The 26,463-nt window shown below is 56.7% G+C and overlaps 3 protein-coding genes across 6 annotated transcripts; all 3 read right to left on the bottom strand.

The window, feature by feature from the left end:
- Positions 1 to 773: 773 nt before the first annotated feature.
- On the bottom strand, positions 774 to 8,600 carry ICAM5 (intercellular adhesion molecule 5). 3 transcript variants are annotated; one of them, XM_036313173.1, is made up of 11 exons: positions 7,198 to 8,600; positions 6,018 to 6,287; positions 5,523 to 5,843; positions 5,006 to 5,293; positions 4,461 to 4,715; positions 4,086 to 4,334; positions 3,361 to 3,603; positions 2,994 to 3,272; positions 2,675 to 2,914; positions 1,821 to 2,087; positions 774 to 1,198 (listed from the first exon to the last, which is right to left on the bottom strand). In XM_036313173.1, the coding sequence occupies exons 1-11, from the start codon at positions 7,277 to 7,279 to the stop codon at positions 924 to 926; spliced, it is 2,769 nt and encodes a 922-aa protein (XP_036169066.1). In that variant the 5' UTR covers positions 7,280 to 8,600; the 3' UTR covers positions 774 to 923. The 3 variants fall into 3 exon arrangements, with proteins under 3 accessions (XP_036169066.1, XP_036169067.1, XP_036169068.1); XM_036313174.1 differs by having other exon boundaries at positions 774 to 1,021; XM_036313175.1 differs by lacking the exon at positions 2,994 to 3,272 and having other exon boundaries at positions 3,331 to 3,603.
- Positions 8,601 to 8,735: 135 nt separating this feature from the next.
- Positions 8,736 to 9,957, bottom strand: ICAM4 (intercellular adhesion molecule 4 (Landsteiner-Wiener blood group)). The gene is made up of 3 exons (XM_036313179.1): positions 9,506 to 9,957; positions 9,080 to 9,385; positions 8,736 to 8,940 (listed from the first exon to the last, which is right to left on the bottom strand). The coding sequence occupies exons 1-3, from the start codon at positions 9,897 to 9,899 to the stop codon at positions 8,822 to 8,824; spliced, it is 819 nt and encodes a 272-aa protein (XP_036169072.1). The 5' UTR covers positions 9,900 to 9,957; the 3' UTR covers positions 8,736 to 8,821.
- Positions 9,958 to 10,298: 341 nt separating this feature from the next.
- ICAM1 (intercellular adhesion molecule 1) lies at positions 10,299 to 21,949 on the bottom strand. Of its 2 annotated transcripts, XM_036313176.1 has the most exons (7): positions 21,804 to 21,949; positions 19,436 to 19,696; positions 13,190 to 13,498; positions 12,543 to 12,830; positions 12,211 to 12,465; positions 11,784 to 12,032; positions 10,299 to 11,694 (listed from the first exon to the last, which is right to left on the bottom strand). In XM_036313176.1, the coding sequence occupies exons 1-7, from the start codon at positions 21,868 to 21,870 to the stop codon at positions 11,525 to 11,527; spliced, it is 1,599 nt and encodes a 532-aa protein (XP_036169069.1). In that variant the 5' UTR covers positions 21,871 to 21,949; the 3' UTR covers positions 10,299 to 11,524. The 2 variants fall into 2 exon arrangements, with proteins under 2 accessions (XP_036169069.1, XP_036169070.1); XM_036313177.1 differs by lacking the exon at positions 19,436 to 19,696 and having other exon boundaries at positions 21,804 to 21,928.
- Between the last annotated feature and the right edge of the window lie 4,514 nt (positions 21,950 to 26,463).

The raw sequence follows: 26,463 nt of genomic DNA, 5'->3' as shown, positions 1-26,463 counted from the left end.
GGGCACCCTGCACTGGCTTGGCCTCTAGCACCCGTTTCCTGCTCTCACCTTTGTGCATGAGATGTTTGCATGGGCAGCTGATGAAGCTGGAGCTGTCCAGACCTGCTTCCTTCTCTGCATCTGTGTTCCTGCGGCGGCGGAGGGGGGGGGGGGCGACCAGCTGTTCTCTCCTTATTCTGTGGGCAGTGAGGGGCACAGTGGTGTGCTGTGGGGTTGTGGCTGATACCCTGTATGTACTGAACCATGATGGGCCAGATCCAAAGGCAAGTTGGGGGTAAACTGAGGCACTGAATGAAGGCAGCATTGAGAGTGGGACAGGGACATCCTGGGGACTGACACCATAGCTGCAGCCACTGCCTTCCTTTACTATCCAGACGAGGCCTCAGGGCAGGGTCCCCACACCCAGACCTCTGAGTGGGCAGCTCCATCCGTCGTGGGAAGGCAGCCTCAGCTCTGTCCAGAACCAGGCCTGGGAAGCCCCTAGCTCCCGCCCCCAAGAGTTAGTTCAATCGGAGGGCAGTTCTAGGCCAAGGAATAAGCAGCAGGGAGAGGGAAGGAGTGTGGTCCCCAGCCTGGCTCAGGGGTCCAGTGAGAACAGGAAATGGGCAATGGAGAGAAGTTCCAGGTCACACCATGCAAAGATGTCTTGAACTGCACCCAATGCATAGTAGGCCCTCAAAATCAAAACAGTTTTTTTTTTTTCAAAACAGTTTTATGAATGAATAACCTATGGGCTGCTTCCACATCACGGAGAGCACCCACACAGACCCAGAGTCCTTTATAAAAACTTTATTGGGAGGGTTAGAAAATGGGAGTGACATCCTGGAGTTGAATACATAAATAAATGAATAAATAGAACAATAAATAAGCCCCCGTATGTGTCTGGGGGGCATCCCCCGGCCTGCGGGGAGAGGGTAGTGGGCTCACGCTGATGTCAGCTGGATGGAGAAGACCTCGCCCCCCGCAGGCGTCTCTGCGGTACCATCAGGTTCTGTTCCACCTTGGGCGCTGTCATTTCCACCTGTGCCACCACCCGCACCGTTGAGACAGACAGCCTCGCCCGAGCTCTCGGCCTCCTGCACGTTATACTCGCCCTTCTTGCAGGCGGTGGACTGCACGTAGAAGGCCAGGCCAGCCCCTGCGGCCAGCAGCGCTGCGCCCCCCACCGCACCGCCCACGGCGACCCACAGCCACGGACCTGCGGGGTGGAGCCCCTCAAAGAGGGTGGACGAGCTTGGGATTCCCCCCACCCTGACGAGATGCCAAGCCTGAGCCATCCCAGTGCTGGTGCGACCCATGATCCATGTCACATGCCACCAGCACATGGGGTTATAAGCCTCTGGCTGAGCAGAGATCCCCAGAAATCAACTCCCCTCACCCCCAAAACGATGAGGGTGGGGTGGAGGGAACCGTGTCATTCCTCTATCTCAGAAAGAACCAAGTCTCAGAATGACACGAAGTGGGAGAAGGGATCTGGTTATGGCGCCCACTCCCATCCTCTGCCCTTGGCCCCTCTCCTGATCCTCTTCTGTACAGCCACACAGTGGAGGGTGCATTGGACCAAGTCTCCACCAGGCAGAAAACCTCCCCCCAAGTTACTAAGTCCCTCCCTCCAGCAGTCACAGCCCTGGAGGGCTCCTCACCGTGAAGTTCATTCAGCTCCCTCTCCCTCCACCTCACACCCCCAACCAGCCATTAGAGCCTCACACGAAAGGTTGCCCTTGACTTCTACCCTGGCCTCCTTCAATCTCTTCCGTGGGGATTGAGAGGGAGGTCAGGTGTCCCAAGGCTCAGGCCACGCCCCCGCAGGTACCACTTACCAGTTACACGCACGGTGATGCGCCGCGAGTGGCGCCCATGCGCATTGGTGGCCGCGCACTCGTACTCTCCTCCGTGGCTACCCAGGGCGCCGGCCACGCTCAGTGTGCTGTTGTTGCTGGACAGGCCGATGTTGAGCGCCCCTGGGGGGGCGCGCCAGCTGATCTGGGCGGGGGGCCAGGCCTCCGCGCGGCAGGTCAACGTGAAGTTCCCACCTGGCCGCACACCTCCTGGAGGCGAGGCGGCCAGCTCGGCCACCACTGGTCGGTCTGCAGGGGACAGGAGGTTGGACTGGGGCTCAGCGCCAGCCCTGAGGATGACCAAGTTCCCTGCTTCAACCCACCACAGTCTGACACCACCCCTGCTCCGATGCACAGGTGAGGATCCTGCCTCCTATCAGAAACCCTACCCCCTACAGCAGCGGTTCTCAACCTGTGGGTCGCGACCCCTTTGGCAGTCGAACGACCCTTTCACAGGGGTCGCCTAAGACCATCCTGCATATCAGATATTTACATTACGATTCATAACAGTAGCAACATGACAGTTATGAAGTAGCAACAAAAATAATTTTATGGTTGGGTCACAACATGAGGAACTGTATTTAAAGGGCCAGAAGGTTGAGAACCACTGCCCTACAGTCTGGCTGTAGTCGGTACTGCTTCATTGAATGGAAGGAGGTAAGGGACCCAGGACTTGAGGGGGGCCAGGCTCCTGTTCCCTAGAGTTTTCATTGCTCTCAGCTCTGGGTCCCTTCCCTTGTCCCCGAGAGTGGGACTGGGAGGAGGTGCCCTGGAACTCCCTGCACAAGTCCCTGTCTGGGAACCGAGGGCCCTCTCTCTGTGCTGCCCCCACTCACATTCCACGCCCACGGTGATGGTCCGGGTGTCAGTGCCATGCGCATTGGTGGCTAAGCAGAGGTAGGTGCCCGCATCCTGTCGGGACACGTGTATCCGCTGAGGCCAGGGGCCACCCTCCCGGGAGCAGCTCACTTGTGGGGAGGGGCGGCCCAGGGCAGCGCAGGCTGGCCCGACAGCCTCGGCCCCTTCCAGCCACGTCTGGTGGCTCGGGCAGGTGGACTCATCCATTTTCGGAGGCGCTGCAAAGCAGCCATGGGGGCGTCAGGGAGGGACCACGTCGGGGCACACCCTCCTCCCGCCCGCCTGGGCCCCGCTCACACTCCACGCTCACGGCCACCATCTTGACCATGGAGCCGTGCTGGTTGGTGGCATTGCAGGTGTAGATACCAGAGGCAGGTTCACTAGGGATGCTGGGAGCTCTGGGACTCGGGTCTGGAGGTGCCAGCGGCAACAGCACCCTCTCAGTGGTGCCCCTGGAGCCAACGCACTCCACCCGTGGCTGCGGCTTCCCATCAACCTCACAAGAAAACAGCCGTCCAGACCCTTCCACCCACGTCCAATTGCTGGGGCAGCTCAGCTCCTCAAAACTGGGGCCATCTGGGGAGCAGAGAGTCACGCAAGGACTGAAAGTCAGACCCGAGTTGCCCAAACATACCTTCCCTTGCCCCTTGCTGCCCCCGCTCACATTCCACCGTGATGGCCACAGTTTTGGCCGCAGAGCCTCGAGAATTGGTGGCTTCACACCGGTAGGTGCCTGCGTGCTCCCGGGCCACGTGCAGCAAGCCCTCAATGACCTCCGCCGCCCCAGAGCGCACACAGCTCACGGTGGGTGGCGGCACCCCATGTGCCACACAGCTCAGCGAGGCCTCTGTTCCTTCCAGCCACGTAATACGCTCTGGGCAGCTCACACTGTCCAGCGCTGGCGCGTCTGGAGGGGGGAATGTTGTTGGGTTTGGGCATCGACCGAATGTCCCTAGACCCTCTTTTCTGTTCCACGGCCACCACGTAGGGTTGCGCAGGCTATGCCCTCCCTGCATAGGGACGCTGAACCAAAGGGGTTTCACGCCAGTCAAGCCATGCATTGTTTTGGGACTTCATGAGCTATGAAGGGGCACCTTTTACTGATTCCTGCAAAGCGCCCACAGGACCCTGCTCCAACCTTCAGCCTAAAAATTGTTAGATGGCTTGAAGCACACACTTTTCCGAGACTCCGCCCAAATGCCACGCCCACACACTCCTATGGACACGCCAACCCTTTCTCATGCAAGGTCTTCCCCTAATCCCAAACACCAGCCTAGCCAGAATCCGACCCAGAGGCATCCCTGAGACCTTGCTCCTGCTCATCCCTGCAAGCTGGCCACCACTAGACCCTGAGCATCAGAGAGATGCACCCTGGGCGCCCCCACTCACACTCCACTGTCAGCGTCACGTCCTTGACCGCCTCGCCCTGGACATTGGCCGCGGTGCACCGGTAAGTGCCGGCCAGTGCGCGAGTGATGGGACCCAGCAGGCCCAGCGCCAGCACCGCCCCGCCGTCGGGCCGGGCGCAGTGCACGGAGGGCGCTGGGTTTCCACGGGCCTCACAGCGCAGCGTCTGCTCTGGGCCCTCGGGCCACGTCCAGCTCCTGGGACAGTCCGAATCGTCCAGCCGGGGGGCGTCTGCGGGCAGGGATGTGGGGTAGAGAAGGCTCCACGTGGACCGTGGGAAAGGCTCCACTTCCACAAACGGCGGGGACTGGGCAGGCCCCTGGAGATCACCAGGGGGGAGGCGAGAGCTCAACTCACATAGGACTCGCAGTTCGGTGCTCTCTTTCTTGCTCAGGACCTCCCCGTCCACCTCGAGGGTGGCGTCGCAGAAGAAGCTGCGTCTGTCATCGTTTGCAGTGGCGTTTAGCTGGAGCTGGACGGGCTGTCCCGGGGCTGCGGCCGGAACTCCGTCCAGAGTGACCAGAGCTTGGGCCCCAGCAGCGCAGGTCACTGTCACCGTCTCCCCCTCGGGGACGCTGGGCGCACTCAGGGTCAGGAGGGGCGCGGGGAAGCCTAGGGGTGAAACATTCGCTCGGAGTCAACTGACCACACCCCTGATCGGCGGGAACTCTCGGTGGATACGGCGCCCCGCCCCTCGAACTGCTAAGGCCCCGCCCCTCCTCGTCCCGCCACTTGGCGGTGGTCAAGCCACAGCCCCGCCCAGCCGCTCAGACCCCGCCTCTCTCGTCACTCAGTTTGCCCCGCCCATTCGGATATGAAGACCCCACGCACTCTCTGTCCCGCCTTCGCGTTCCTCCGGCGCCACCCCCAAGCCCGAGAGGCCCGGCCCCGCTCCCTCTTACTGTAGACGGTCACGTTCTCCCAGGTCTCGCGGCTCTCGCGCCCCAGGGTCACGCTGCAGGCCAGCTGCGTGGCGCCCTCCTGCTCTGCGCTCGCCGTGGCTGTGGCAGCGGCCCTGAGCGCGTCCCCCTCGAGGATGATGTCCGGATGCAGCCTCTGGGCCCCCAGCGCCAGGTAGACCCGGGCTTCCGAGGCTGGAAACAGCCCGTCCAGGGAGCAGCTCACGGGGCTTTCCGAGCCCACTTCCAAGAGCCGGGGGGCAGCGAGGCGCGGGGGCTCCGGAGACAGTGCTGGGAGTCCAAGAAGAGAGCTTGAACTTACGTGCTGAACACCCACCATGTGTGTACTAAGCGCTTTACGAGCACGATCTTATCCCGCTATCCTGGAGCCGGAGAGGAACAGGGCTTTCAGCTGGTGAGCGTTGGCGCGAGGATTAGAATTCGGACCTCTCTGCCTCCGAACTTCTCAAGCACTGGGCCAGCCCCTCTGCGTCCCCTTCACCTCCCCACACCCACTCACCGAAGGTTCGGAGCATTCTGGGGGCCGAACGGTTTTCAAACAACCCCAAGCCGTGGGGCCGCAGGTCCAGCTCCGCGCGGCACGAGAAATTGGCCCCATGGTCCTCCCTCCTCGCCAGCACTGCGGCCGTGAGCACCGCTCCCCGCGCTCGGGGCGACTCTCCGGAGAAGCTACGGCGGACCAGCTCCCGGGCGCCCCGCAGCAGGGTCACTGTGAGGCTCCCACGGGGCCCAGCGCCAGGGACCCTGCAGCTCAGGGTGAAGTTCTCGCCGACAGGCTGCCAGGCAGGCAGGGGCATCAGCTCTACACGATCAGGCCGCTCTGCAAGGGAGGCACCCAGGTTCTTGGAAACGTGTGGTGGTGCCCAAGGGCCGAGAGGTGTGGGTTTGAGGATCCAGAAGAAGGGGCCTGAAGGGGAGGACCTCATGACCCAGGGGGCGGGGCCTGGGAGGGAGGGAAAGTGGTGGGGTTAGAGCGTGGCCGCTGAGAACTCACGAAAAGTACGAATGAGCCCACGAGCCTGCAGTGTGCGCCGCGCGCAGCGGAAGAAGCAGACCGGCTGGGTCTCTGGCTCTCGGATGTCCACCAGCTGACGCGCCAGCCAGCGCAAACCCCTCTGGGTCCCATTCCGGCGCAGCGAGGTCTCCAGGCCACCGCGCTCGGGCCGCGGGCAGTTGGTGCTGCAATTCAGCCACAGCGATCCCCCGCGCTCCACGAGCGCCACGCGGGGCTGCAGGTCCGCCCAGAGAGGCTCCTGCGCGACCGCTGCCCGGAGAAATGCGGGCTCAGTCTGGGAACCCACTCTCTGGTTTCTTAGCGCCCCTGAGCTGAGTCAGGCATTCCCGGGGAAGGAGCAGAGGCTGGAGACAGAGAACTCCAGTCCAGCGTCTTGCTCCGGCCTCAGGTTTGGAGGCGTGCTCCCAGGGCACAACCTATAGGGAGCCTCTGGGACATGGCAGCGGAGGGCCCTGGTCTGCAAGGTGCCAGCTGGGTGGTGGGAACGCATGGGAGGGATGGGGGAAGGTGAGAGGAAGGATGGGATCTTCGCCATACCCAAGCACCCCTGGGAGGAGGGGACCCCAGGTGGGGGAAGGGGAACCACTGGTTCTCAGGGTTATCACGGAAAGAAGGGGAGACTGAGGTTGAGAGGAGAGCAAAGGAGAAATGAAGCTGAATCAAGGATGAGGGAGGACTGTAAACCTGGGTGAAGAACACGAAAGGAGGTCGCGGGGCTAGGCTCAAGAAAGGAACCGCGGAAACATCGAGGAACGCGGTTGCCAGGCCTAGGGCGGGAGGGAACAGAGCCTCTGAGTGATGGAGAGAGCGGGTCTTCGCGGGCCGCAAGTGGGTAAGATGCCAATCCGTGGACCATGGTGCATAGCAGAGCGTGCGGAGGTCCCCGGCGACACCGGGTCTCCGAGGTGCAAGGTTGGGTGCAGAAGAGAACCCAGGATCTCGAAGGGGGTATGGTAGAGATCTGGGCGAGCGAGGAGTCGAGAAGCTGTGTCTCCAGTGTGTGTTGGAAGGAGAGAGATATAAAGAAAGCCCACGGCTCAAGGTGGGGGCAGAAGCGTGGGAGCGAGGCGAGGGCGGAGCCGGGAGGGGCATGTGGCCTCTTCTCGGGTCGGGAACTCCGCCCCCGCCCTGTCCACCCGGAGCCGGGACGGGCTCTTACCTGAGAGGCCGATGAGCCCCAGGCCCAGGGCAACCCAGAGGCCGAGCAGCGCCCGGAGCAGCCCTGGCAAGGGCCCTGGCATCGCCGCCGCGGGGAAAGTACCAGAGGAGAGGGGAGCGCGAGCGCTGAGCTGAGCTCGAGGACAGCGCGGCGCGGCGGGTGGGGTGTGGAGGAGGCAGAGTTGCGCTCAGGGATTGGTTTAACGTTGGTAACTTGGTTTCCAAGGAGGGGGAGGCGGCAGAGGCGACGGGGAGGCGGGAGGGCGAGCGTGCGCCAGGCTCCCGGCCTCGGTGAAGGCGTGCGGGCAGGAGCTAGCGACCCCCGGGGGTCTACGTGGAAGCCGGCCCCATCGCCCGGAGCCTTCTGGGGCGGCCTCGAGCTCTCGCGTCATCCGCGGAGGTCGGGGGAAATGCTGGATTGACCATCTCAAACCCTCCTTCCACCCCTAGTTTAGATGCTGTGAAAATGAGCTGGACTCCGCCCCCATATTTTGCCCTTCCCACCAACGCCCCTTGGTGCCGGAATTGATTTATGGGCTAGGAGAGATTTGGGAAGCGCAGGACAAGGTGGGCACAGTTCTAGAGGCGGGTGTGGAATGCCTTCCTTCTCCTTTTGACCCCGTGGAGCTGAGGATTACAGCCAAGTCCCCAGTACCCCTCCGGCTGCGCCCCCGCAAGCGACAGAGGGGGCGGAGACCGAAGTGCTAGCGAGTCAGCAGCACGTGTTCGTGCGCAGCGGCGTTCGCGGGCGTCTAAATTAGGGTTGGCTCGGCTCCGGGTCTGTATTTACCCAGAGTGCAGCGGGCACGTGTCTACTCGGCGGCGTGTGCGAGCACGAGCTGCGGAAGAGCACCCCTGAATTCCCTTTCCGCGTGGCGGCCAGAGCCCTGGGCCGCAGGGCCGTGCCCGCAGCCGGTGCACACTCGGACTGTGTCCACGCGAGCCCAAGAGACCACCTGTTGATACTTTTGATCCCCCATCCGGGCCTCCGGGCCCTGAGACTGTCAGGAGGTTGCCAGAACGCGAGTCTGTGCCACGCCACGTGGACCATCTGATTGCTCCTTCCCAGCAGTCAACACATAGGTTCCCTGTCTGCATATCCACGTCCCTCGATATGTACATGCGAGCCCGCCCGTTTGTGCTCTTGTCCCCAGAGCTAACAAGTGAACTATGGAAGTCAGCGGTAGACCCACTCTTGTCCTCCAGAAAAGTACGGGATCAAAGTGAAAAGGGGGAGGAGGGCGGAGAGGAAACAAAACATCCAATCAGAGCTGTTGCGCGGTAGTGGCGGAGCCAGTCAGCAGAAGCCCGCCCACAGCCCAAGGCCCTCCGGCGCCTAGGCTTTGCCCATCTGCACAGCGCTGATAATGCCCGCGGGAGGTGTGTTTACTACACCCGCTGGAAATGCAGAAGGATTGGGGACCCCCGGGTACCTTCAGGGAGACAAGGAACTTGGAGAAAGTGATTGTGACAAGGGCAAAAAAGACCACTTCTCCGAGGCGGTGCCCTAATGGGGGACCTTCATGTCGAGGGACAGGCTGACTGAGGAAGGCTTTATTGACTTAGGAGGGGTCTCCAAATTGTCCCAGATTTTGCTCCGACTCAGCGGGTATGGACATCCCCTTCTACACCTCGGACTGCATCAGTAGGTACTTTCGCAGATAGACGGCCCCCAGGACGAGAAGAATCCCCACAAAGGCTGCGATGGAAGTGGAAGCCAAGGCTTTGGACGCAGGGCTCCAAGCTGGGGGCAGGAGGTGAGAATTAGGAATGGAGTGCGGAGGCGTGATGACACACGTGGAGCTCAAGCTGGGCCAGTGCCCCTCCTGGGGGCCATAACCCTTCTCCACCCTCAAGTCCCCAGGATTGCAAGGATGCCTCACCCATGGATGTCAGCGTCACAGGTGCTGAGCTGCTGCCGACCACCAGCCCGTCGAGATTGAGGCGCGCGTGGCAGGTCACGGGCTTCCAGAGATCGTGCGGCCGAGCCTGGAACTTGTAAGTCAGCGTCACGTTGGCCAGATCCAGGCCCGTGAAGCGTTCCAGGCTCTCGGAGTAGATGACCCGGCCGCCACGCTGCAGAGTTACCACCAGGAAGCCCACGGGGAACACGTGCGTCACGTGGCAGCGCAGAATGTACTCTCTGCCCTCCAAGACCGGAGGCTCCAGGATCACCCTGTGAGGCGGTTCTAAAGCAAGAGGGGGCCGCTGAGCAAGGTCCGCGGGCGCCCCCTAGCGCGACTGTCAACTGCCCCATCTCTGTCCCCCTCCCGTCTCCCCAGCAGGGCCTAAAAACCCTCGTCCCTCACTGTAGGCGTGGATCCTGGCCGTGGCCCCCCGCGTTACTCCTGCGCAGGTGAGGAAGCAGTGCACTTCGGAGCTCCAGGCCCTTACATCCAGCAGCTGGAAGGAGATCCAGCCGGGCCCGCTGAGCTTCTGGCCCCGCCGCAGCCCAGTATGGAGGGTGGAACCCTCCAAGAGGGGGCAGCTGCTGCTGCAGTTGAGCCACACCGAACTCCCCGGCCGCACGGCTATGAAATTGGGGCTTATGCGCATCCAGAACGGCGCCGTGGTCGCGGAGAGCGTGGGAGAGCTGCCTCCGGGGCTTTGCGCCCGCGCAGCCCAGCACCTACGCGCGCTCCTGCCTCCCGGGCAAGCTACCGCCAGCAAAACCAGAAGTGAGAGGGGAAGCAGAAACCCCATGGCAAAGAGCCCGTAGTGAGAGACCCCGCGCCAGGAAGCCAGGCTGGCTCTGTAGATAAGAAAGCCCAAAGCCCCGCCTTCTCAGCCCCACCCGGAGAGACAGAGGCTCTTAGAGGGCCAGGATCCCTGCGACATATACCCCCCTCCCCTCCACTCAAGAATGGGATTCCAGACCCCATTTTAAACCAGACTTGTGTGTGTTTTTTCCAGAGAGAGGTCTTTAATTTTACCCAGAGTCTCAAAAGTTACCAATACGCCCTGATTTGGTTTAGGGCCTCAGGAATGGGCCTTGAACAGCAGCCTTTCCTTGGAGGGAGGAAGTAGGACAGGGCTGTGGTAGGACAGCTAGGAAGAGCTCCAGCTGGACGGAGCACCTCCCCTCAACTCACAAGAGGCTGGGCCCGTGAAAAAAGCTTTATTAACACAAGGGAGAGGCTTCAGGAAGAGCTGGAAATCAGCCCCACCCCAGCTGTCTGCAGGGCCCTCGGGAATTTGGAGCTGCCAGCGTTCGCTTCTTAACATGGTCCCGATGAGATGGAAACAGGACAAAGCAGGGACACATGGGCCGGGCATAGTTCCATGGGGTCCTGTGGTTTAGCTATCACAGAGTGGACACTCGTGTTAAGCATGTCACCAGGTGTCACTGTGAGCACTAGCAGAGGCGCCTGTGGGTGGAGGCTGCTAACAGAGGTCAGCACCAGTGGGTTGTCCTGTCACCAGCTAAACCATGTTGGTTTCCCTGCTGGGGGGAGGAGGGGGAAGCAGTTTGGCCAATGGAATGGGAAATTCCACCCCACCGGGTCTTTTTGTAAGTCAATACATCAGTACCTGGTGACCCTGAATGAGATCAGACTGAGCTGCCTGAGGGCAGGAACTTCTGTTCCTCTTGTTTACCATTCTACCACACACAGAAGGCACTAATAAATATCTGGTAACTGGCCCGGCCGGTGTGGCTCAGTGGATTGAGCATTGTCCCATCCACCAGGACGTTACTGGTTCTGTTCAGATCAAGGCACACCTCAGGGTTACAGCTGGGTCCTAGTGGGGGGTGGGGGGTGGGGACCTGTAGGAGGCAGCAGATCTCATCTCTCTCTCTTCCTCTCTCAATGAAAAATCAATTAACCCCCCCCCCACTACTATTTACAAATATATATCTGGTAATAGAAAAATGAATAAATATGTCATCATCCAGCGCTGGGACCAGTCAGTAGACAGCACTGTCAGAGCTGTCAGAGGAAGTGTGGGAATTTGTTTCGATGCTGCCCGAGTCTGGGCAGGGCTACTTCTCTCTCAGGACTGTAGGGCCTTGGCACATGCAGGAGGGTGAGTTTCAATATTTTCCAGATGGGTGTCCCCATGTCAGAGGTATATCTCCGTCACACCCCTCTGGCAGGCCAGCCTTTGCCATCCCTCACAGTCATGCCCATAGTCTTGCCCCTGAGTCTTGGCTCAGTCCTGTGGCTACAGGTCAGGTGTGAATGTGCCATGGTGTGCAGGTGCCATGACCCTAAACGCTGCCTGTGTTCTGGCTGAGGCCTCTATCCTCTCTCCTGGCATTCTAGAAAGGTGGGTGCTGCTGAATGGCATAAGTCTGCCACCGGTGGAGGCCCTGTCCAGGGACGGGCTCACGGTGGTGTGTTCAGCCTCATGGCGGCCGCCTCCTGGGCCTTCTGTAGCCTGTACTTCCGGATCTTCCGCTGGCGGTTATAGAGGTAAGCGACTGTGCCCCCTGTGGCTGCAATGCCCAGGATGAGAGCTGTCACTGCAATGATGGTGACCAAGTTACTCTGCTGATCTGTAGGGCGAACAATAAGGGGAGATGGGGGCTGAGCCAGACTCGCTGACCCTGCCCAACCCAGCCCCGTCCCCAGCACTGGCACTCACAGATCACGTTCACAACCACTTCATGGGTGGCCACACCGCGACGGCTGGTGGCCCGACACACGTAGGTGCCCGAAATATCCCGAGTGACAGGCCTCGACTCCCCGATGGGCAGCAAAGCCCCATCCCCTTTCCGGCGACAGTCCAGCTTGGGGATTGGGTTCCCCGAGGCCTGGCACCTCAGGGTCTGCGAGATGCCTTCCTCCAAAGTCCAGTTTCCTGGGCAATTCTCCTTGTCCAGTCGGGGGCCATCTAGAGAAACACAGCAAGAGGCGGGCCGGGTCAGGGACCAGAACCCCTCTCACCACCCAGGTCTGGAGGAGTTAGGTAGGCAACCCAGGGCAGGGGCGGGGGTAGACTCCAGAGACATGAGCTCATGGAGTCCTAGGGCCTTGGAGGTTTGGGGTCATTGTCCAGCAGCCCTACTCACACAGAACAAAGAGCTTCTGGGTCTTGTTTTTGTGCAGCACATGCCCGGCCACCTCCAGGGCAGCAGAACACACAAAGCCACGCCCGTTGTCCTTAGCAGTGGCATTCAGCGTGATTTGGGCACTCGGAAATGGAGACTCATCTGGGTCCCCGATCAGCGTCACCACAGCTCCAGCATGGGCCTTGCACTCCACGCTCACCACAGTCCCCTCGGGGGCTTCAGACTCACTCAGGGTCAAGTTGGGAGCTGGGAAACCTGGGGGAGGAGCACGCAGTGAGCCCCGCCCCTGGTCTGGCCCCACGCGTCCAGAGCTCTGGCCTGTCCCTACTTACTGTAGATGGTCACACTCTCCTGAGTCCTCTGACTCTGGTTTCCCAGGGTCACTGCACAGGTCAGCTGCTGGACGCCTTCATCCCTCGGGGCCACCTCCACCAAGGCGGTGGCCGAGAGGGAGTCCTTGCTGTACTTGACTGTGGGTGTCAGCCTCTGGTCCTCCAGTGCCAAGTGAACCTGGGCCTCTGAGGCCGGGAACAGCCCATCCAGGGAGCAGGTCACGGACCGCTGTGTGCCCACTTCCATGATCCCGGGAGTAACAAGGTGTGGGCGGACCTTTGGCAGGACTGGCCAGAGAAGGTGGGTGTGAACAGAGGGGAACGGAAGCCCTTTCCCGCGGCATTTTCATTCTGTCACCTGGAACGCCTCTTCCCCGGGAGACTCTGCGACTTGGCCATCTATGACTCAGGACACTCGTACCCCTTACCCTGGGTCACAGCCTTCTCAGAAGATCCTGTGGCCCAGGCGGCCCATCCCCCAACACCCCACCCCAGTGGCCAAGAACATGCTCTTCCCAGAAGCCTTTGCAATCTAGGTCACTATCTTCTCCGTACCCTCAAGGCCAGGAGCGCCTCCTTCCCAGGAACCCCGCACCCCAAGCAGGAGCACTGCCTGAGCCTGTCCTGCGAACTTCCCAATGCCTCACCGAAGGTTCGGAGCTGCCTGGGGACTGAGCTGTTCTGGAACAGTCCCAGCCCTTGGGGCCGAAGGTCCAGTTCTGTGCGGCAAGAGAAGTTGGTGCCATGGTCGTCTCTGCGTGCCAACACTGTGGCCGTGACCTCAGCCACAGGCGTCCCCTTCGCAGGCTGCCAGCTCAGCAACTTCTCCCCTTGGAGCAGCATCACGGAGAGGTTTGTCCGGGGCGCCCCTCCCTCCACCTGGCAACGTAGGGTGAGGTTTTCGCCCACAGGCTGCCATTGGGGCAGGGGTTCCAGCTCCACATGCTCTGGGAACCCTGGGGGAGAGGAGAGGAAGGAGTGTCCTGTGAGCTGGACAGGAAGGACACCCACCAGCAGGGGGCACAGGGACACCATACCTGGGCCAGGGAGCCTCACGGCCCCAAACACACCCCAAGGCTGACTAATCCCAAACCACCTGAGTCATTCAGGAATGTTAAGAACTTCGGAGAAACCAGTGAGAAGTCCCCAAGTGGTTGTGAAAGGGCAAACCATTTTTTTATTCACTGCAGCTTCTAAGAGTGAAAGTGGAAAAGAACCTCGGCGGGTATCACCAGGTGTCCAGCGAAACACAGCATTTCAGCTGCCCAGTAGAGATTGGTTTGTTTTTTGTTTTTACAGAGAGGAAGGGAGAGGGACAGAGAGTTAGAAACATCGACGAGAGAGACATCGATCAGCCGCCTCCTGCACACCCCCTGCTGGGCATGTGCCCACAAGCAAGTACACGCCCTTGACCGGAATCGAACCTGGGACCCTTGAGTCCACAGGCTGACGCTCCATCCACTGAGCCAAACCGGTCAGGGCTAGAGATTGTTTTAAAAAAAGACCTCTGCTCTTCAAACAAAAAAAAATTAAGAACGGAAAAATAAATTTAAAACGATAAAAATTGTTTAAAAAGAAAACTAAAAAACCAAACCAAAAAAGACAGAATAAACGAGAGAAAGAAAGAGACCTCTGCTCCCCCTTCCCCTCTCTGGGCTTTATTTTTCTCTGCAGCACCCGTTCACTCTCCGACACACAAGATCATCTACTCAGTGAACTTGTTTCTCCTCGATTTCCTCCCATGAAATGTGACCCCAGGAGGCAGGATCTTTGTCTGCTTTGCCCCCTCAGGTTGTTTGTTGGCGCGCAGTAGGCGCTCTATATATACAGAAGGAATAAGTTTGAACCACACACACTGATTGGAGGCCTTTCAGGAGCCCACGTCTGAGAGAAAGAAGTTCCAGCCCTGCCCGCATGGCTCCGTGGTTGAGCTCGATTTACAAACCAGGAGGTCACGGTTACATTCCGGGTCAGGGCACATGACTGGGTTGCTCAGTGTGGGGCGTGCAGGAGGCAGCCAAACAATGATTCTCTCTTATCACTGATGTTTCTCTCTTTCTCTCCCTCTCCCTTCCTCTCTGAAGTCAATAAAAAAATATTAAAAAAAAAAAGAGAGAGAGAGAAAGAAGTTCCTGAATGTGCTGTATGACCTTCTGAAATGTTAAAAATGTAAGAACCAAAAAAAAAGTAAGCACCCACAGACACCCAAAACACAACTCTGAATAGCCCTGAAGATACAGCTTGTGGGCTCGGCTTTCACAGGCCAGGGTTTCCGTTTTGCACCAGGTAACAGAATTCTGAGCCTGAAGGGCCAGTGAACATTTATAGCAGAGCCCTGCTGAGCTGTGACTTAGCACTGAGACCCACCAAGCTCCCCAGGGAGGGGTCTTGAGGGGTCCGGGTCACTGATCCCTTCTCAAGAGGCCCAGGAATATCACTTGGCAATGCTGTTAAAGGGTCAGGGGCTTGGGTTTGGTTCCTTTTCGGCTTCTTTGCTGTGGGCTGTGGGTGAGTGACTTGCCTCTGGAACAGTCCCAGCCCTCAGGGCTCAGAAACGGAGACGCAGTTTCCTGAGCTGTAAAGTGGGGCTACTGGAGGTAGGACTATTATTAATCCATTTAAGAAATTGAAAGAGTGAGTGGCAATGGGCAAAAGGTTTCCTTTTAGGGTAATGAAAATGTTCTTAAATTAGATGGTGGTGATGGTTGAACAACTCTATAAACACTAAAATTCATTGACTTACGCACTTCAAATCTGTTTTGTTTTGTTGTTTTTTTTTTAAAAAAAAAAAGGCCCAGAGCTGTAGCCGATTTGGCTCAGTGAATAGAGCTTTGGCCTATAGACTGAAAGGTCCCGGGTTCGATTCTAGTCAAGAGCACACATGCCCAGGTTTCGGACTTGATCCCCAGTAGGGAGCATGCAGGAGGCAGGCAAACAATGATTCTCTCTCATCATTGATGTTTCTATCTCTCTCTCCCTCTCCCTTCCTCTCTGAAATCATTAAAATTAAAAAAAAAAAAAATTTTTTTAAAGGCCCAGAAAACGCTCAGGCACCCAGCTCTGACATCTAATCATCTGCTGCAAACCACAATTTACAGAGCGAGAGGCCTCCTTAAACCTCAGCCCCATGTCTCCAAACCCGGCTCTTTGCGCTGTAAGCCAGGCTGCCGGAAGAGGTCTGTCTTGCCTGTACCTCTCCTTGACACCCCCAACCCCCCACCTTCAGTCCCTCACAAAGTCCTGGTCACACTGCTCTTCAAATATTTGTCTGCCCTTCCTTTCCTGTAAGCAGCCACTGCCCACAAAATGTGTGGCCTGGACAAGGCCCGCAGCCAACTGTCCTCTGGCTTCCCCTCAGTCTGGCCTTCTGCTCTCTAGATCCCTGGCCTGCTCACACACTTTTGAAGTGTGGCTCCCTATCACCCTGGGGAGAGGGCCCCAACTCCCCAGCCTGGCATTCGAGGAACTGCCAGCCTTAGCTCCAGCCTCGCTAATCTGTTGATGTTCACCCCCTCCGGCCTGCCCAACCCCGGATCAGCATGTTTCCCCCTCCAAACCTCTGCCCAGGCTGTTCCCTGTGCCCAGAATGCCTGTCTACCAGCTCCCGTGCACCCTTCAAGGCCTGGTTAGGGATCACTTCCTGCACAAATGGCCACTCTAACCTTTCTCGAGAAAGCTTAGCCACCCAGGGAAGCCCCTTGCCTTTACGCTGAGGGCGGGGCAGGCCCAAGCCAGAGTGTCTCCCAGCGGACACCCCTGCTGTGCGCCTGCTACCTGCTCCATTTCACAGAGCTGGAAACTGAGGCGCAGTCTGGTCTCTAGAGTCACAGAGAGAGTCAGTGGCAGAGGCAGGAACTCACGCCTGAAGTGCTGGGCTTTCAACGACCAGGCTGAGCTGTGGAAGGGCCTTCCAGGGAGTTCCCTGGGGTTTTCAGAGGCCCCTGGGAATGTTTGGGGACTTCCCTCATCTGGCCAGCATCTGCTCAAACATCCTCCATATCAAAAGCAAAACTGATAGTCGCCCAAAGGCTTCCTCACCCAGACACCATGGAGATGGAATGCCCTTCATGCCTTACTGCATCCCCATACCCATCCCAGGAGGTCTCACGTGAAAGTCAACCCAGAAGCCAGGTCCCCCACAGTCACACAGTTAGTAAGGGCCATGATGGGACTGGAACCCAAGGCTGTCTAATCCCAAAGCCAAGTGACCAGTTTCCTCCCTCCCTTCCTCCCTCCCTTCCTTCCTTTTTGGTTTGTTTTGTTCTAATTTGAATTTTATTTATTGCCTATGGTCATAGTCACTCATTCTCACCATTCAAAATGCCCAAAGGTAAAAAAAAAAAAAAAAGACACAAGGAGAAAAAACTCATTCCTGCCCTCTCCTGGAAACCCCCCCCCCCCCTCGCCCTCCACAGTTAATATGGTCATTTCTTTCAGTAAACACAACCTCCCTCACCCTACTCCAGCACTCCCTAACACACAGAATGGCATGCCACTCATTCTGGGCATACCTTCCTTCATTTGAGTTTGACTGCAGCGTCTCAGAGTGTGCAGCAACTAGCACCCTCTCTTTTGGGGACACAAGGAACTTCCTCATTCATGTACACAGTTGCATACTATTCCATTGTATAGCCAAACCACAGTCATTTCCCAGCCCCGACATTGAGCGGCTTGTAAACTTTTGTCCTTACAAACAAAGCTGCAGAATAATCCCACCCACCCCCAGTCCCCTCTGAGCAGGGACACATGCAAGCCCAGTTCCCAGGAGTAGGGTTTCTGTATCAGAGGGCACGTGCATGTGTCATTTGGAGAACTGAGGCCCCTTCCCTGCCTGGGGCTGTGCTTCCTCATGCTCCCACCCCATCAGCAATGTCCCAGGATGGTCTGCTAGCGCAGTCTTGTCAGCGCAGCTGTTATCAATTCTTTCCATTGTTGCCAATAAGTGAAGAAAACTTCACTTCGGGGCTAGTTTTAATTTGCATCTTTTAAAAAAGAGTCAGCTGGCTCTATCTGGTTTGGCTCAGTGGATAGAGCGTCCACCTGTGGACTAAAGGGTCCCGGGTTCAATTCCAGTCAAGGGCGCATGCCCAGGTTGCAGGCTCAATCCCCAGTGTGGGATGTGCAGGAGCCAGCTGATCAATAATTCTCTCTAATCATTGATGTTTCTATCTCTTCCTCCCTCTCCCTTCCTCTCTGAAATCAATAAAGATATATATCTTAAAACACAATAAAAATAAATACATAAGAGTCAGCTTGCCTGGCTGGTGTGGCTCAGTGATTGAATGTCAATCTATGAAAAAGGAGGTCATGGTTTGATTCCCAATCAGGACATCTGCCTGGGTTGCAGGCTCCATCCACAGTAGGGGATGTGCAGGAAACAGCCAATCGATGATTCTCATCATTGATGTTTCGCTCTCTCCCTTCTCTCCGAAATCAATTATATATATCCTATATAATAAAAGCCTAATATACTAATTGTCCAACCAGGAGTTCCACCGCTTGCTATGATGTGCACTGACCACCAGGGGGCGGTGCAGAACATGGCGGGTGTCAGAGACGCAGCACTGGCAGTGGAGGCGCTGCCAACCCAATGGGCCCCGTGGAGAGCGGGACAGCAGCACGGGACAACGGTGGGATGGTGGAGCAGGTGAGCAGGTGGTGCCAGGCCAAGGCAGGTGTGAGCCAGGGGCTGATTGCCCTGCTGATCGCCCCACAGATGATGGAGCAGGTGAGGGGGTGGCACCGGCCATGGCAGGGTGCCAGGCAGGGCTGCGGGGCTTCAAGGCTGAGGGCATGAGCTGGGACCCAATCCCCGCAGGCCACCCCTGAGGGACCTCACCCATGCACGAATTCGTGCACCAGGCCTCAAGTACATATATATAAAAGAGTCAGATCTAGCCCTAGCCGGTTTGGCTCAGTGGATAGAGCGTCGGCCTGCGGACTCAAGGGTCCCAGGTTCGATTCTGGTCAAGGGCATGTACCTTGGTTGCGGGCATCTCCAGTAGGGAGTGTGCAGGAGGCAGCTGATCAATGTTTCTCTCTCATCGATGTTTCTAACTCTCTATCCCTCTCCCTTCCTCTCTGTAAAAAATCAATAAAATAGATTAAAAAAAAAAAAAAGAAATCAGAGGGCCTTCCAAGTTTGTAAAAAAAAAAAAAGAGTCAGATCTAGGGCCTTGTCAGAGGTCTAGAGCAGTGATTCTCAACCTTCCTAATGCCGCGACCCTTTAATACAGTTCCTCATGTTGTGGTGACCCCCAATTTCATCGTTACAACTTGAACATAATTAAAGCATAGTGATTAATCACAGAAACAGCCGAAACCGGTTTGGCTCAGTGGATAGAGCGTCGGCCTGCGGACTGAGAGGTCCCAGGTTAGATTCCGGTCAAGGGCATGTACCTGGGTTGCGGGCACATCCCCAGTAGGAGACGTGCAGGAGGCAGCTGATCGATGTTTCTCTCTCATCGATGTTTCTAACTCTCTATCTCTCTCCCTTCTTCTCTGTAAAAGATCAATAAAATATATTTTTTTTAAAAATCACAGAAACAATATGTAATTATATATGTGTTTTCCGATGATCTTAGGCGACCCCTGTGAAAAGGTCGTTCGACCCCCAAAGGGGTCGCGACCCACAGGTTGAGAACCGCTGGTCTAGAGAGACAGTTCTTGAATGTGCCGAATCCCTGTAGATACTCTTAAGTGCACCCAAGGAAGCTCAAGGAGAGGTTTCAAATGACAAAGAGGCTTTCCGAAGATGTGACCACCTGCCCTTCAGTGAGACCCTCCCTGGCCCCACCACCAAACTTCAAAGGCAGTCCCAGCCCACTATGGACTCCCTTGCCCACCTCCCCCACCCAGCATGCCTAGCCCAGCCCCTGGGCCCAGCCACTCACAGTACACAGTGAGGGACATTGTAGCCTCCGACTGGTCGTTGTGGCAGACTGAGTAGCAGTATGGGATGGTGTCTCCTTGTACGGAACTAAGTTCATACAACTTCCAGTTGGACCCATTGGCCACTTCTTTCTTATCCAAATGAGTCTCCAGGCCCAAGAGGGTATATTGATCACAGGAGGTACTGCAGTTCACCAACACGGAACCTCCCCGGGGTATGATGACTTCTTTGGGGTGCACTGATGTTTGGGCACCTCCAGGCCCTGGAACAAAAGTGTGAAGAGGAGAAAGGCATTGCAATTTGGGTTCATCGATATTCCTGGGTCCCCAGCCTGTGCTGGGGGGCACAGCCTTGAATAAGACAGAACTCTCTGCCATCAGTGTGGGAGGCAGAAAAATTCACGAGCAAACAAGATAATTAATAACTGATGTTAATAAGAACTCTGACAAAAACCAAACAACAACACTGGGTGATAGGACAGTGACTTGATGACCGGGTTATGGATGAGCACAGATATGGATGATGAGAAGGGCGATCCAGAGAAAAGGGAAATGAGTCCCAAGTGCAAAGGTCCTGGGGCAGGGTGTCTGCAGCCAAGTCAGCAAGGGGGAAGAGTTAGGGGAAATGAGCTCAGGAAGATCACGCAGGCCGTGGAAGCCATGCCAAGGATGTGTTTTTCATTCTGAAGGCCATGGGGAGCCACTGGAGGATTTCAGCAGAGGAGGAACATCACTGTCCTCCCTCCCAAGAGGTCAGGTAGCGGGGGCAGCCCTTTGGGGATGGACGCATTCTCATCACGTTGGTTCCTCCCTCTCTTTGACAAGTGATCTCCCTTTTCCTGCCTCAGTGTCCCCATCTGTAAGTACAGTCCTCCGAACCCTGTTATTGAAAGTAACTCCTAGGACAGGGCAGGGAGCAAGAAGCCACAGATAAGAAGAGGGATTGTGTTAGCTCCCTCAGACCCTGGTGCCTCCAAAGCTGAAAAAATGTCTGAACCCGTCCCTCCTACCCCACCCCCAGAGATTCCTGCCATCGGCTTTGGGCCCACTCTATCTTGGGTGGGAGAGATGTGAAAACAGCTCTCCGCGGATGATCCTGGGCTCATTCCCACTTCACAGAGGAAAATGGTGAGGCCCAGAGGGGGGGTGGGGCGGGTGACTCAGCCAGAAAGTGGCAGAATCTGGACTGCAGTCTGTGTTAGAACGTTTTATGAAGCTGGTAACCATGGTGTCCATCTTCCACTCTCCTGCTCCCCAACCCTATCACCCTCTGAGACTCTCTGTTCCCCTTCTCGCCCCCCTCTGGAGTTGGTGGAGGGGTGCCTCGGAATCTCACTTCTCAGCCTGTGTTCCTTGGGCAAGTCAGGCTTGGAATTCCCCTGAGCAGAAGCAGGTCTGGACTTCCCCAAGGGCTGGGAAGGAGGAAGAAACTGTGCTTGCTGCGTGGGGTCCCAGCCTGCTCAGAGGGTAAGCGTCCCCCATATCACATGACTGCCAGCTGTGCTGGGTCAGGAACAACGGAGGCAAAGTGTGCGCACTGACATCACATTCTCCATTTACAGGTGAAAAACCGAGGCTCAGGGAGGCTCAGCCTGTATAGCCCCAGGCCACACATGGAGGTGCAGGGTCTGGATTTCAACCCATGGCGGTTGATTTTCTTTCTTTTTTAAAAAAATATTTTTATTGATTTCAGAGAAGAAGGCAGAGGGCGAGAGAAATAGAAACATCAATGATGAGAGAGAATCATTGACCGGCTGCCTCCGGCACGCCCCACACCAGGGATCGAGCCAGCAACCTGGACATGTGCCCTGACCATGAAATCGAACCTGGTTCACAGGTCGATGCTCAGCCACGGAGCCACACAGGCTGGCCTTGACTTTCGTTTTTAAAATTTTGACACTGATTTTTTTTTTAAATTTTTTAAAAATATACTTTATTGATTTTTTTACAGAGAAGAAGGGAGAGGGATAGAGAGCCAGAAACATCGATGAGAGAGAAACATTGATCAGCTGCCTTCTGCATACTCCCCTCCGGGGATGTGCCCCGCAACCAAGGTACACGCCCTTGACGGGAATCGAACCTGGGACCCTTCAGTCCGCAGGCCGACGCTCTATCTATTGAGCCAAACCGGTTAGGGTGACTTACTGATTTTTAGAGAGAGAAGAAAGGAGAGACAGACAGACAGATATTTTTTGTCCCACTTATCTATGTATTCACTGATTGATTATTATATGTGGGTGGTAGCCCCACTTTCCCCTAAACGACTACCTAAATACGAATGGCCTGGACCTCAGCCAGGATGGGGGGTGGGGTGGGGCGGTCCTCCCACCGCTTGAGCGCTCGCCAGAGCGGCCCCTGTCCTCCACTCACCTGGGAGCAGGGCCCAGAGCAGGGCCAGGAGCGCGGTCCGCGGGGATCGGGCGGCGACGGGAAGCATCGCGACCGAAGTGAGGAGAGCAGTGAACTTGGAGTTGAGGTCGGCTGCACTGACTGGGCGCCAGCCGCGCGCGCGTCCTTTATAGCAGTCCCCGGGGGCGGGTGGGGTGGGGGCGGTGCTGCCTTCCCGGAAACCCTGGAAGGAGGGTTCTGGCATTTCCGGATTGACGGTGCCCCCTCGCTGGCCGCTGCCGCGCCGGAATTTCCGAAATGAAGCAAAGGGACCACAGAGGTGGTAGCGACCGGAGGGCGGCCCCGGGCCGGGGGTCCGGTCCTGGGGGCGGGTTCATCTCGATGCTGCGCTTACGCTGCGCTCGCTGAGAGCTGACAGCTGTTCTTGCGTCTTAGGAATTGTTCCTGTGCCCATTCCACAGAGGGGTAAACTGGGGCTCCGAGCTGCGAGGGGATTTGACCCCCAGCGCCTGCAGGTCCCTTGAACCGAGTGGACGATCCCTCGCTGGGTCGGGTCCCGTGACCCTCCATCAAGGGTGCCCCTCCCCGAAAGGGCACGACTCCGGGATTTCCGAGAAGCGGCCGGAGCGGCACCTCCAGGATCCCGTGCGCCACGGGGGCGAGGACACGCGGCGGCGTCACTTCCCAGGATCCGCTTTCCCCCACCGACGGCGCCCCCTCTCCCGAGGTCTCGCTTCCCCTTTCTGCCTTGGCCGTGGGGGCGTCTTTACAGTTTCCAGAAAGGGGAAGGAAGTCACATGGCCCCAGCATGCCGCGCTCCGGCTGCCGTTCCCAGGCTCCCCGGGGAAACTGAGGCAGCCGACCCAGACGGGGGAGGAGAGGCACTCGAGCCCTTGCCTTTCCAAGGGAAACTGAGGCAGCTCCTAGGCTCTGAAGTGGGGCGGGGAGAGGGGACGCTCAAACCCCTGCCCATCCTGAAACTCGAACCCGGGGCGCTAGCACTAAAAATGGGCAGGAATGTGTCCGGGCTGGTTCCGTTAGGGCGGTGGAGGCGCCTTGAGGCCCCGCGCCGCGTCCACCGGCCGCCCCCACGTCCCTCATCCCGAGGGCACAGGCCGTGCGTGTGACCTCAAGACTCATCATTCACCACGTGGAGGCTAGGAGGGTCCGAGCGCTAAGAGCGCCGCCCAAGGCTTCCTGTTGTGCGGCGCGTGCCGCGTCACCATGGAGACCTCCGAGGGGCCACAGGTTCGCCCAGCAGAAGGGGAAAGGAAGGGGCCCGGGGGATGCCTCCGCCCTTCCTCGGAGAGATGGTGCTTCGAGTCACCCGCCATCCACAAATGCGTCCCGCTCCCCCCACCCTGATGGTTCCTAAGGAATTTCCACGGGGATCTTTCTTACTGGGGGAGAATGGCGGATGCAAAAGTCCACCCCCAGAATGGCCTGGGGTCCGAGTCCCTCGAGAGAGCCTGGGAAAATCCTGCGCGGCGTGTTATTTTCCGGAGGATTTTTCCCAGGCTCGCATCAGTGGGTCCCTTGGCCTTGAATCCAAGTGCACAGCCGCTGGCTCCCCCTCGCGGCCCGGGTTTCCCCTGCAGCCAGAAAAGCGTTCTTCCTTCTCCACACCGCTGAGCAGGGTTGATTGAGCGCCAGTCCTCTATGAGGCATCACTCCAGATGCTGGGGACACACAATAAACAGAACAGACAGAAATCTCTGCCATCGTACTGAGATGGTCTTAGTGGGGGCAGCAGTCAAGACACAAAAATAAAATAGATTAAGTGTTAGGTTGTTATTAGTGCTAAGGAGAAAAATAATACGGGGAAGGGGAGAGGAAATACGAGGGTTAATGTACTTTTAAATAGAGTATTCTGAGGAAGACTGAGAATGTGACATTTGAGCAAAGACCAGAGGGAGCAGTGACAATATTAAGAAGGTAGTGTATCAGACAACGAACACGGAATGTGCAAAGGCCCTGAGGTAGCAACTGCCTTAAGGACAGTCAGGAAGCCAGAGTGGGTAGAGTGCAGTGAAGAGGAGGAGAGTTGGAGGAGAGGAGGGCAGGGAGCGGGTGGGGCAGCTCAGGTAGGGTGGGGGGCTTTGGCTTTTCCCCTGAGTGAGGTGGGAGCCATGCAGGGTTCTGAGCAGAGGAGGTATGGGCCAGCCCTGACTCAGGTGTATACAGGTGCCCTCCTGAGACTGCAGGAGTGCCAGGCAGGGAGTGGGAAGACAGGGTAGAAGACAAATAATAGAGGCGGTGACTGTCTAGTTTGGGCAAGTGATGACTGCACGGTGGCGACGGAGAAGTAGTGGAATTTGGCATCTGCTTTGGAGGCAGGGCCGACTGGACTTGCTAGAACATGAGGGCAGGGCTGAGTCAACGATGATTCCTTGGGACACCGAGGGCCGTTTCCTGAGTGAGAATGGGATGGTAATGGGGGCAGGTTTGGCCGGAGGAGCATGAATCTTTCCATCTTACCCTCCTTTGTGTGTTTCCAAGGAAAAGGGAAGCACATCGTCCCCAATCCTTTGCTTCTGACGCCAGGAAAGGCAGGGCTTCCTCCAGGATGCCAGGCCGTCTCAGGCAGGCCAAGAAATAAGCCCAACGCCTGGCTCCACGGCATTACACTTGCTCTTCCCTCACTCTGCGCTCTGGTGTGGCCACCTTGCCGTTTCCTCAGCTTGGAATGCTCTTTCCTCGAACCTGACGTGGCCTGCCCCTGTTTGCTTATGGCCCAAGTCTCCCCGCAAAGCTTTCCTGGACGCCCCCGCCCTGATTCTAGGCCACTCCTTGTTCACTCCTGTTCCTTGCCCTAGAGGGCTCATTACTGAAACTTCATTCACTTGCTGAAATTCTTTCGATTTATTTGATCGTCTGTGACCTCCATTTCTGTGAACTCCAGAAAGACAGGAACCCTGTGCTTCCCAGAACCTGAAGCAATGAATGGTCATTTTAGCAGGTGCTCAACGCGTCCTTGTTGAACAAATAAACTTCTCTGATCTCTGAGCATTCTGCACATGCTGTTCCTCCAGCCCAGAATTCCCTTCCCACCGCTTTTACAAAAGGTTCCCAGAGCGTTTCACTCACAGGTTGTCATGCAGGTAGTTTATCTGGGAGGTGACCCCAGGAAACACGTGGGCAGAGGGAATCAGAAAGGAGACAACAAAGATGAGCATTAGTGGATTTCCCTTTTGGGGGAAACAAGTGCATTTCACTCGGGAACTTTGGCTGTGGGTAGACTCCACCAGTAAAAGCTGCTCCAGGAATGTCAGCTCCCCAATACTTTAAGTCATTGTTAGGGTCGCCGAAGGAGGAACGCACGAGGCTTATCAGGTCATCTAGATACCAGATGGGGTGAGCCCCAAAGTGGTGCCAGCCCCCAAAGACGGGGAGTCAGAGGTTTTTAAAGGACTCTAGGCGGGTTTTTTCTGGGTGGAGAATTCTCTGTGCAAGTCCAGATTCTGGGAAACTCCGGAGGGGAGAGATAAGAGTCTTAGCAAGTGGAATGCCCATTGTGAAGTGGCCTAAAGGGAAGTTCCCAGGGGAGGGGGTATCCATTCAATTATTTGATCAGACCTGGCAGTCAGTATACTGTATATTATATCTCCAGGACTTAGCTTTTTTTAAAAAAAAAATTTATTGTCCTGGTTGGCATGGTTCAGTGGTTGAGCGTCAACCTACGAACCAGGAAATCATGGTTTGATCCCTGGTCAGGGCATGTGCCCAGGTTGCGGACTCGATCCCCAGTGTGGGATGTTCAGGAGGCAGTCGATCAATTATTCTCATTCCTCATTGATGTTTCTATATTTCTCTCCCTCTCCTTTCATCTCTGAAATCAATAAAAAATATATTTGAAAATTTTTAAATTGGTCTGAGAGAGGGAGAAACATCAATTTGTTGTTCCACTTATTTATGCATTCATTAGTTGCTTCTTGTGTGTGCCCTGACCGGAGATAGAACCCGCAACCTTGGTGTGCTCCGGCGGCGCTCTGACTAACTGAAGTACCTGGCCGGGGCTGGGACTTACTTTCCTGTAACTGGAAGCTTACACCTCTTGACCTCCTTCACCCATTTCCCTACCCCATCATCCCCACCTCCTCACCCCCACCTCAGGCAGCCACCAATTTGCGCTCCATCTCTGTAAGTCTTCTTTTTGAGAGTCCACATATAAGCGAAATTGTACAGTATTGTCTTTTGTCTGACTTACTTCACTTGAGACAATGCCAAGGCCCATACATGTTGCCATAAATAGCAAGAGTTCCCCCCCTTTTCATGGATGAATAACATTCCATTGTGTATATATGAACCACGTCTTTATTTTTTCAAAAAATATTTTTATTGCCCTAACTGGTTTGGCTCAGTGGATAAAGCGTCAGCCTGCGGACTGAAAGGTCCCAGGTTCGATTCCGGTCAAGGGCATGTACCTTGGTTGTGGGCACATCCCCAGTAGGGAGTGTGCAGGAGGCAGCTGATCGATGTTTCTCTCTCATTGATGTTTCTGACTCTCTATCTCTCTCCCTTCCTCTCTGTAAAAAATCAATAAAATATAAAATTTAAAAATATATTTTTTATTGATTTCAGAGAGGAAGGGAGAGGGAGAGATAGAAACATTAATGGTGAGGGACAATTATCAATCTGCTGCCTCCTGCACACCACCCCCACTGGGGACAGAGCCTGAAAC

Source organism: Myotis myotis, unplaced genomic scaffold, assembly GCF_014108235.1.
Source record: "Myotis myotis isolate mMyoMyo1 unplaced genomic scaffold, mMyoMyo1.p scaffold_m19_p_6, whole genome shotgun sequence".
NCBI classification, from domain to species: Eukaryota; Metazoa; Chordata; class Mammalia; order Chiroptera; family Vespertilionidae; genus Myotis; species Myotis myotis.
Note: the sequence above shows the minus strand (reverse complement) of the source record. Positions and strands in the feature narration are given on the sequence as shown.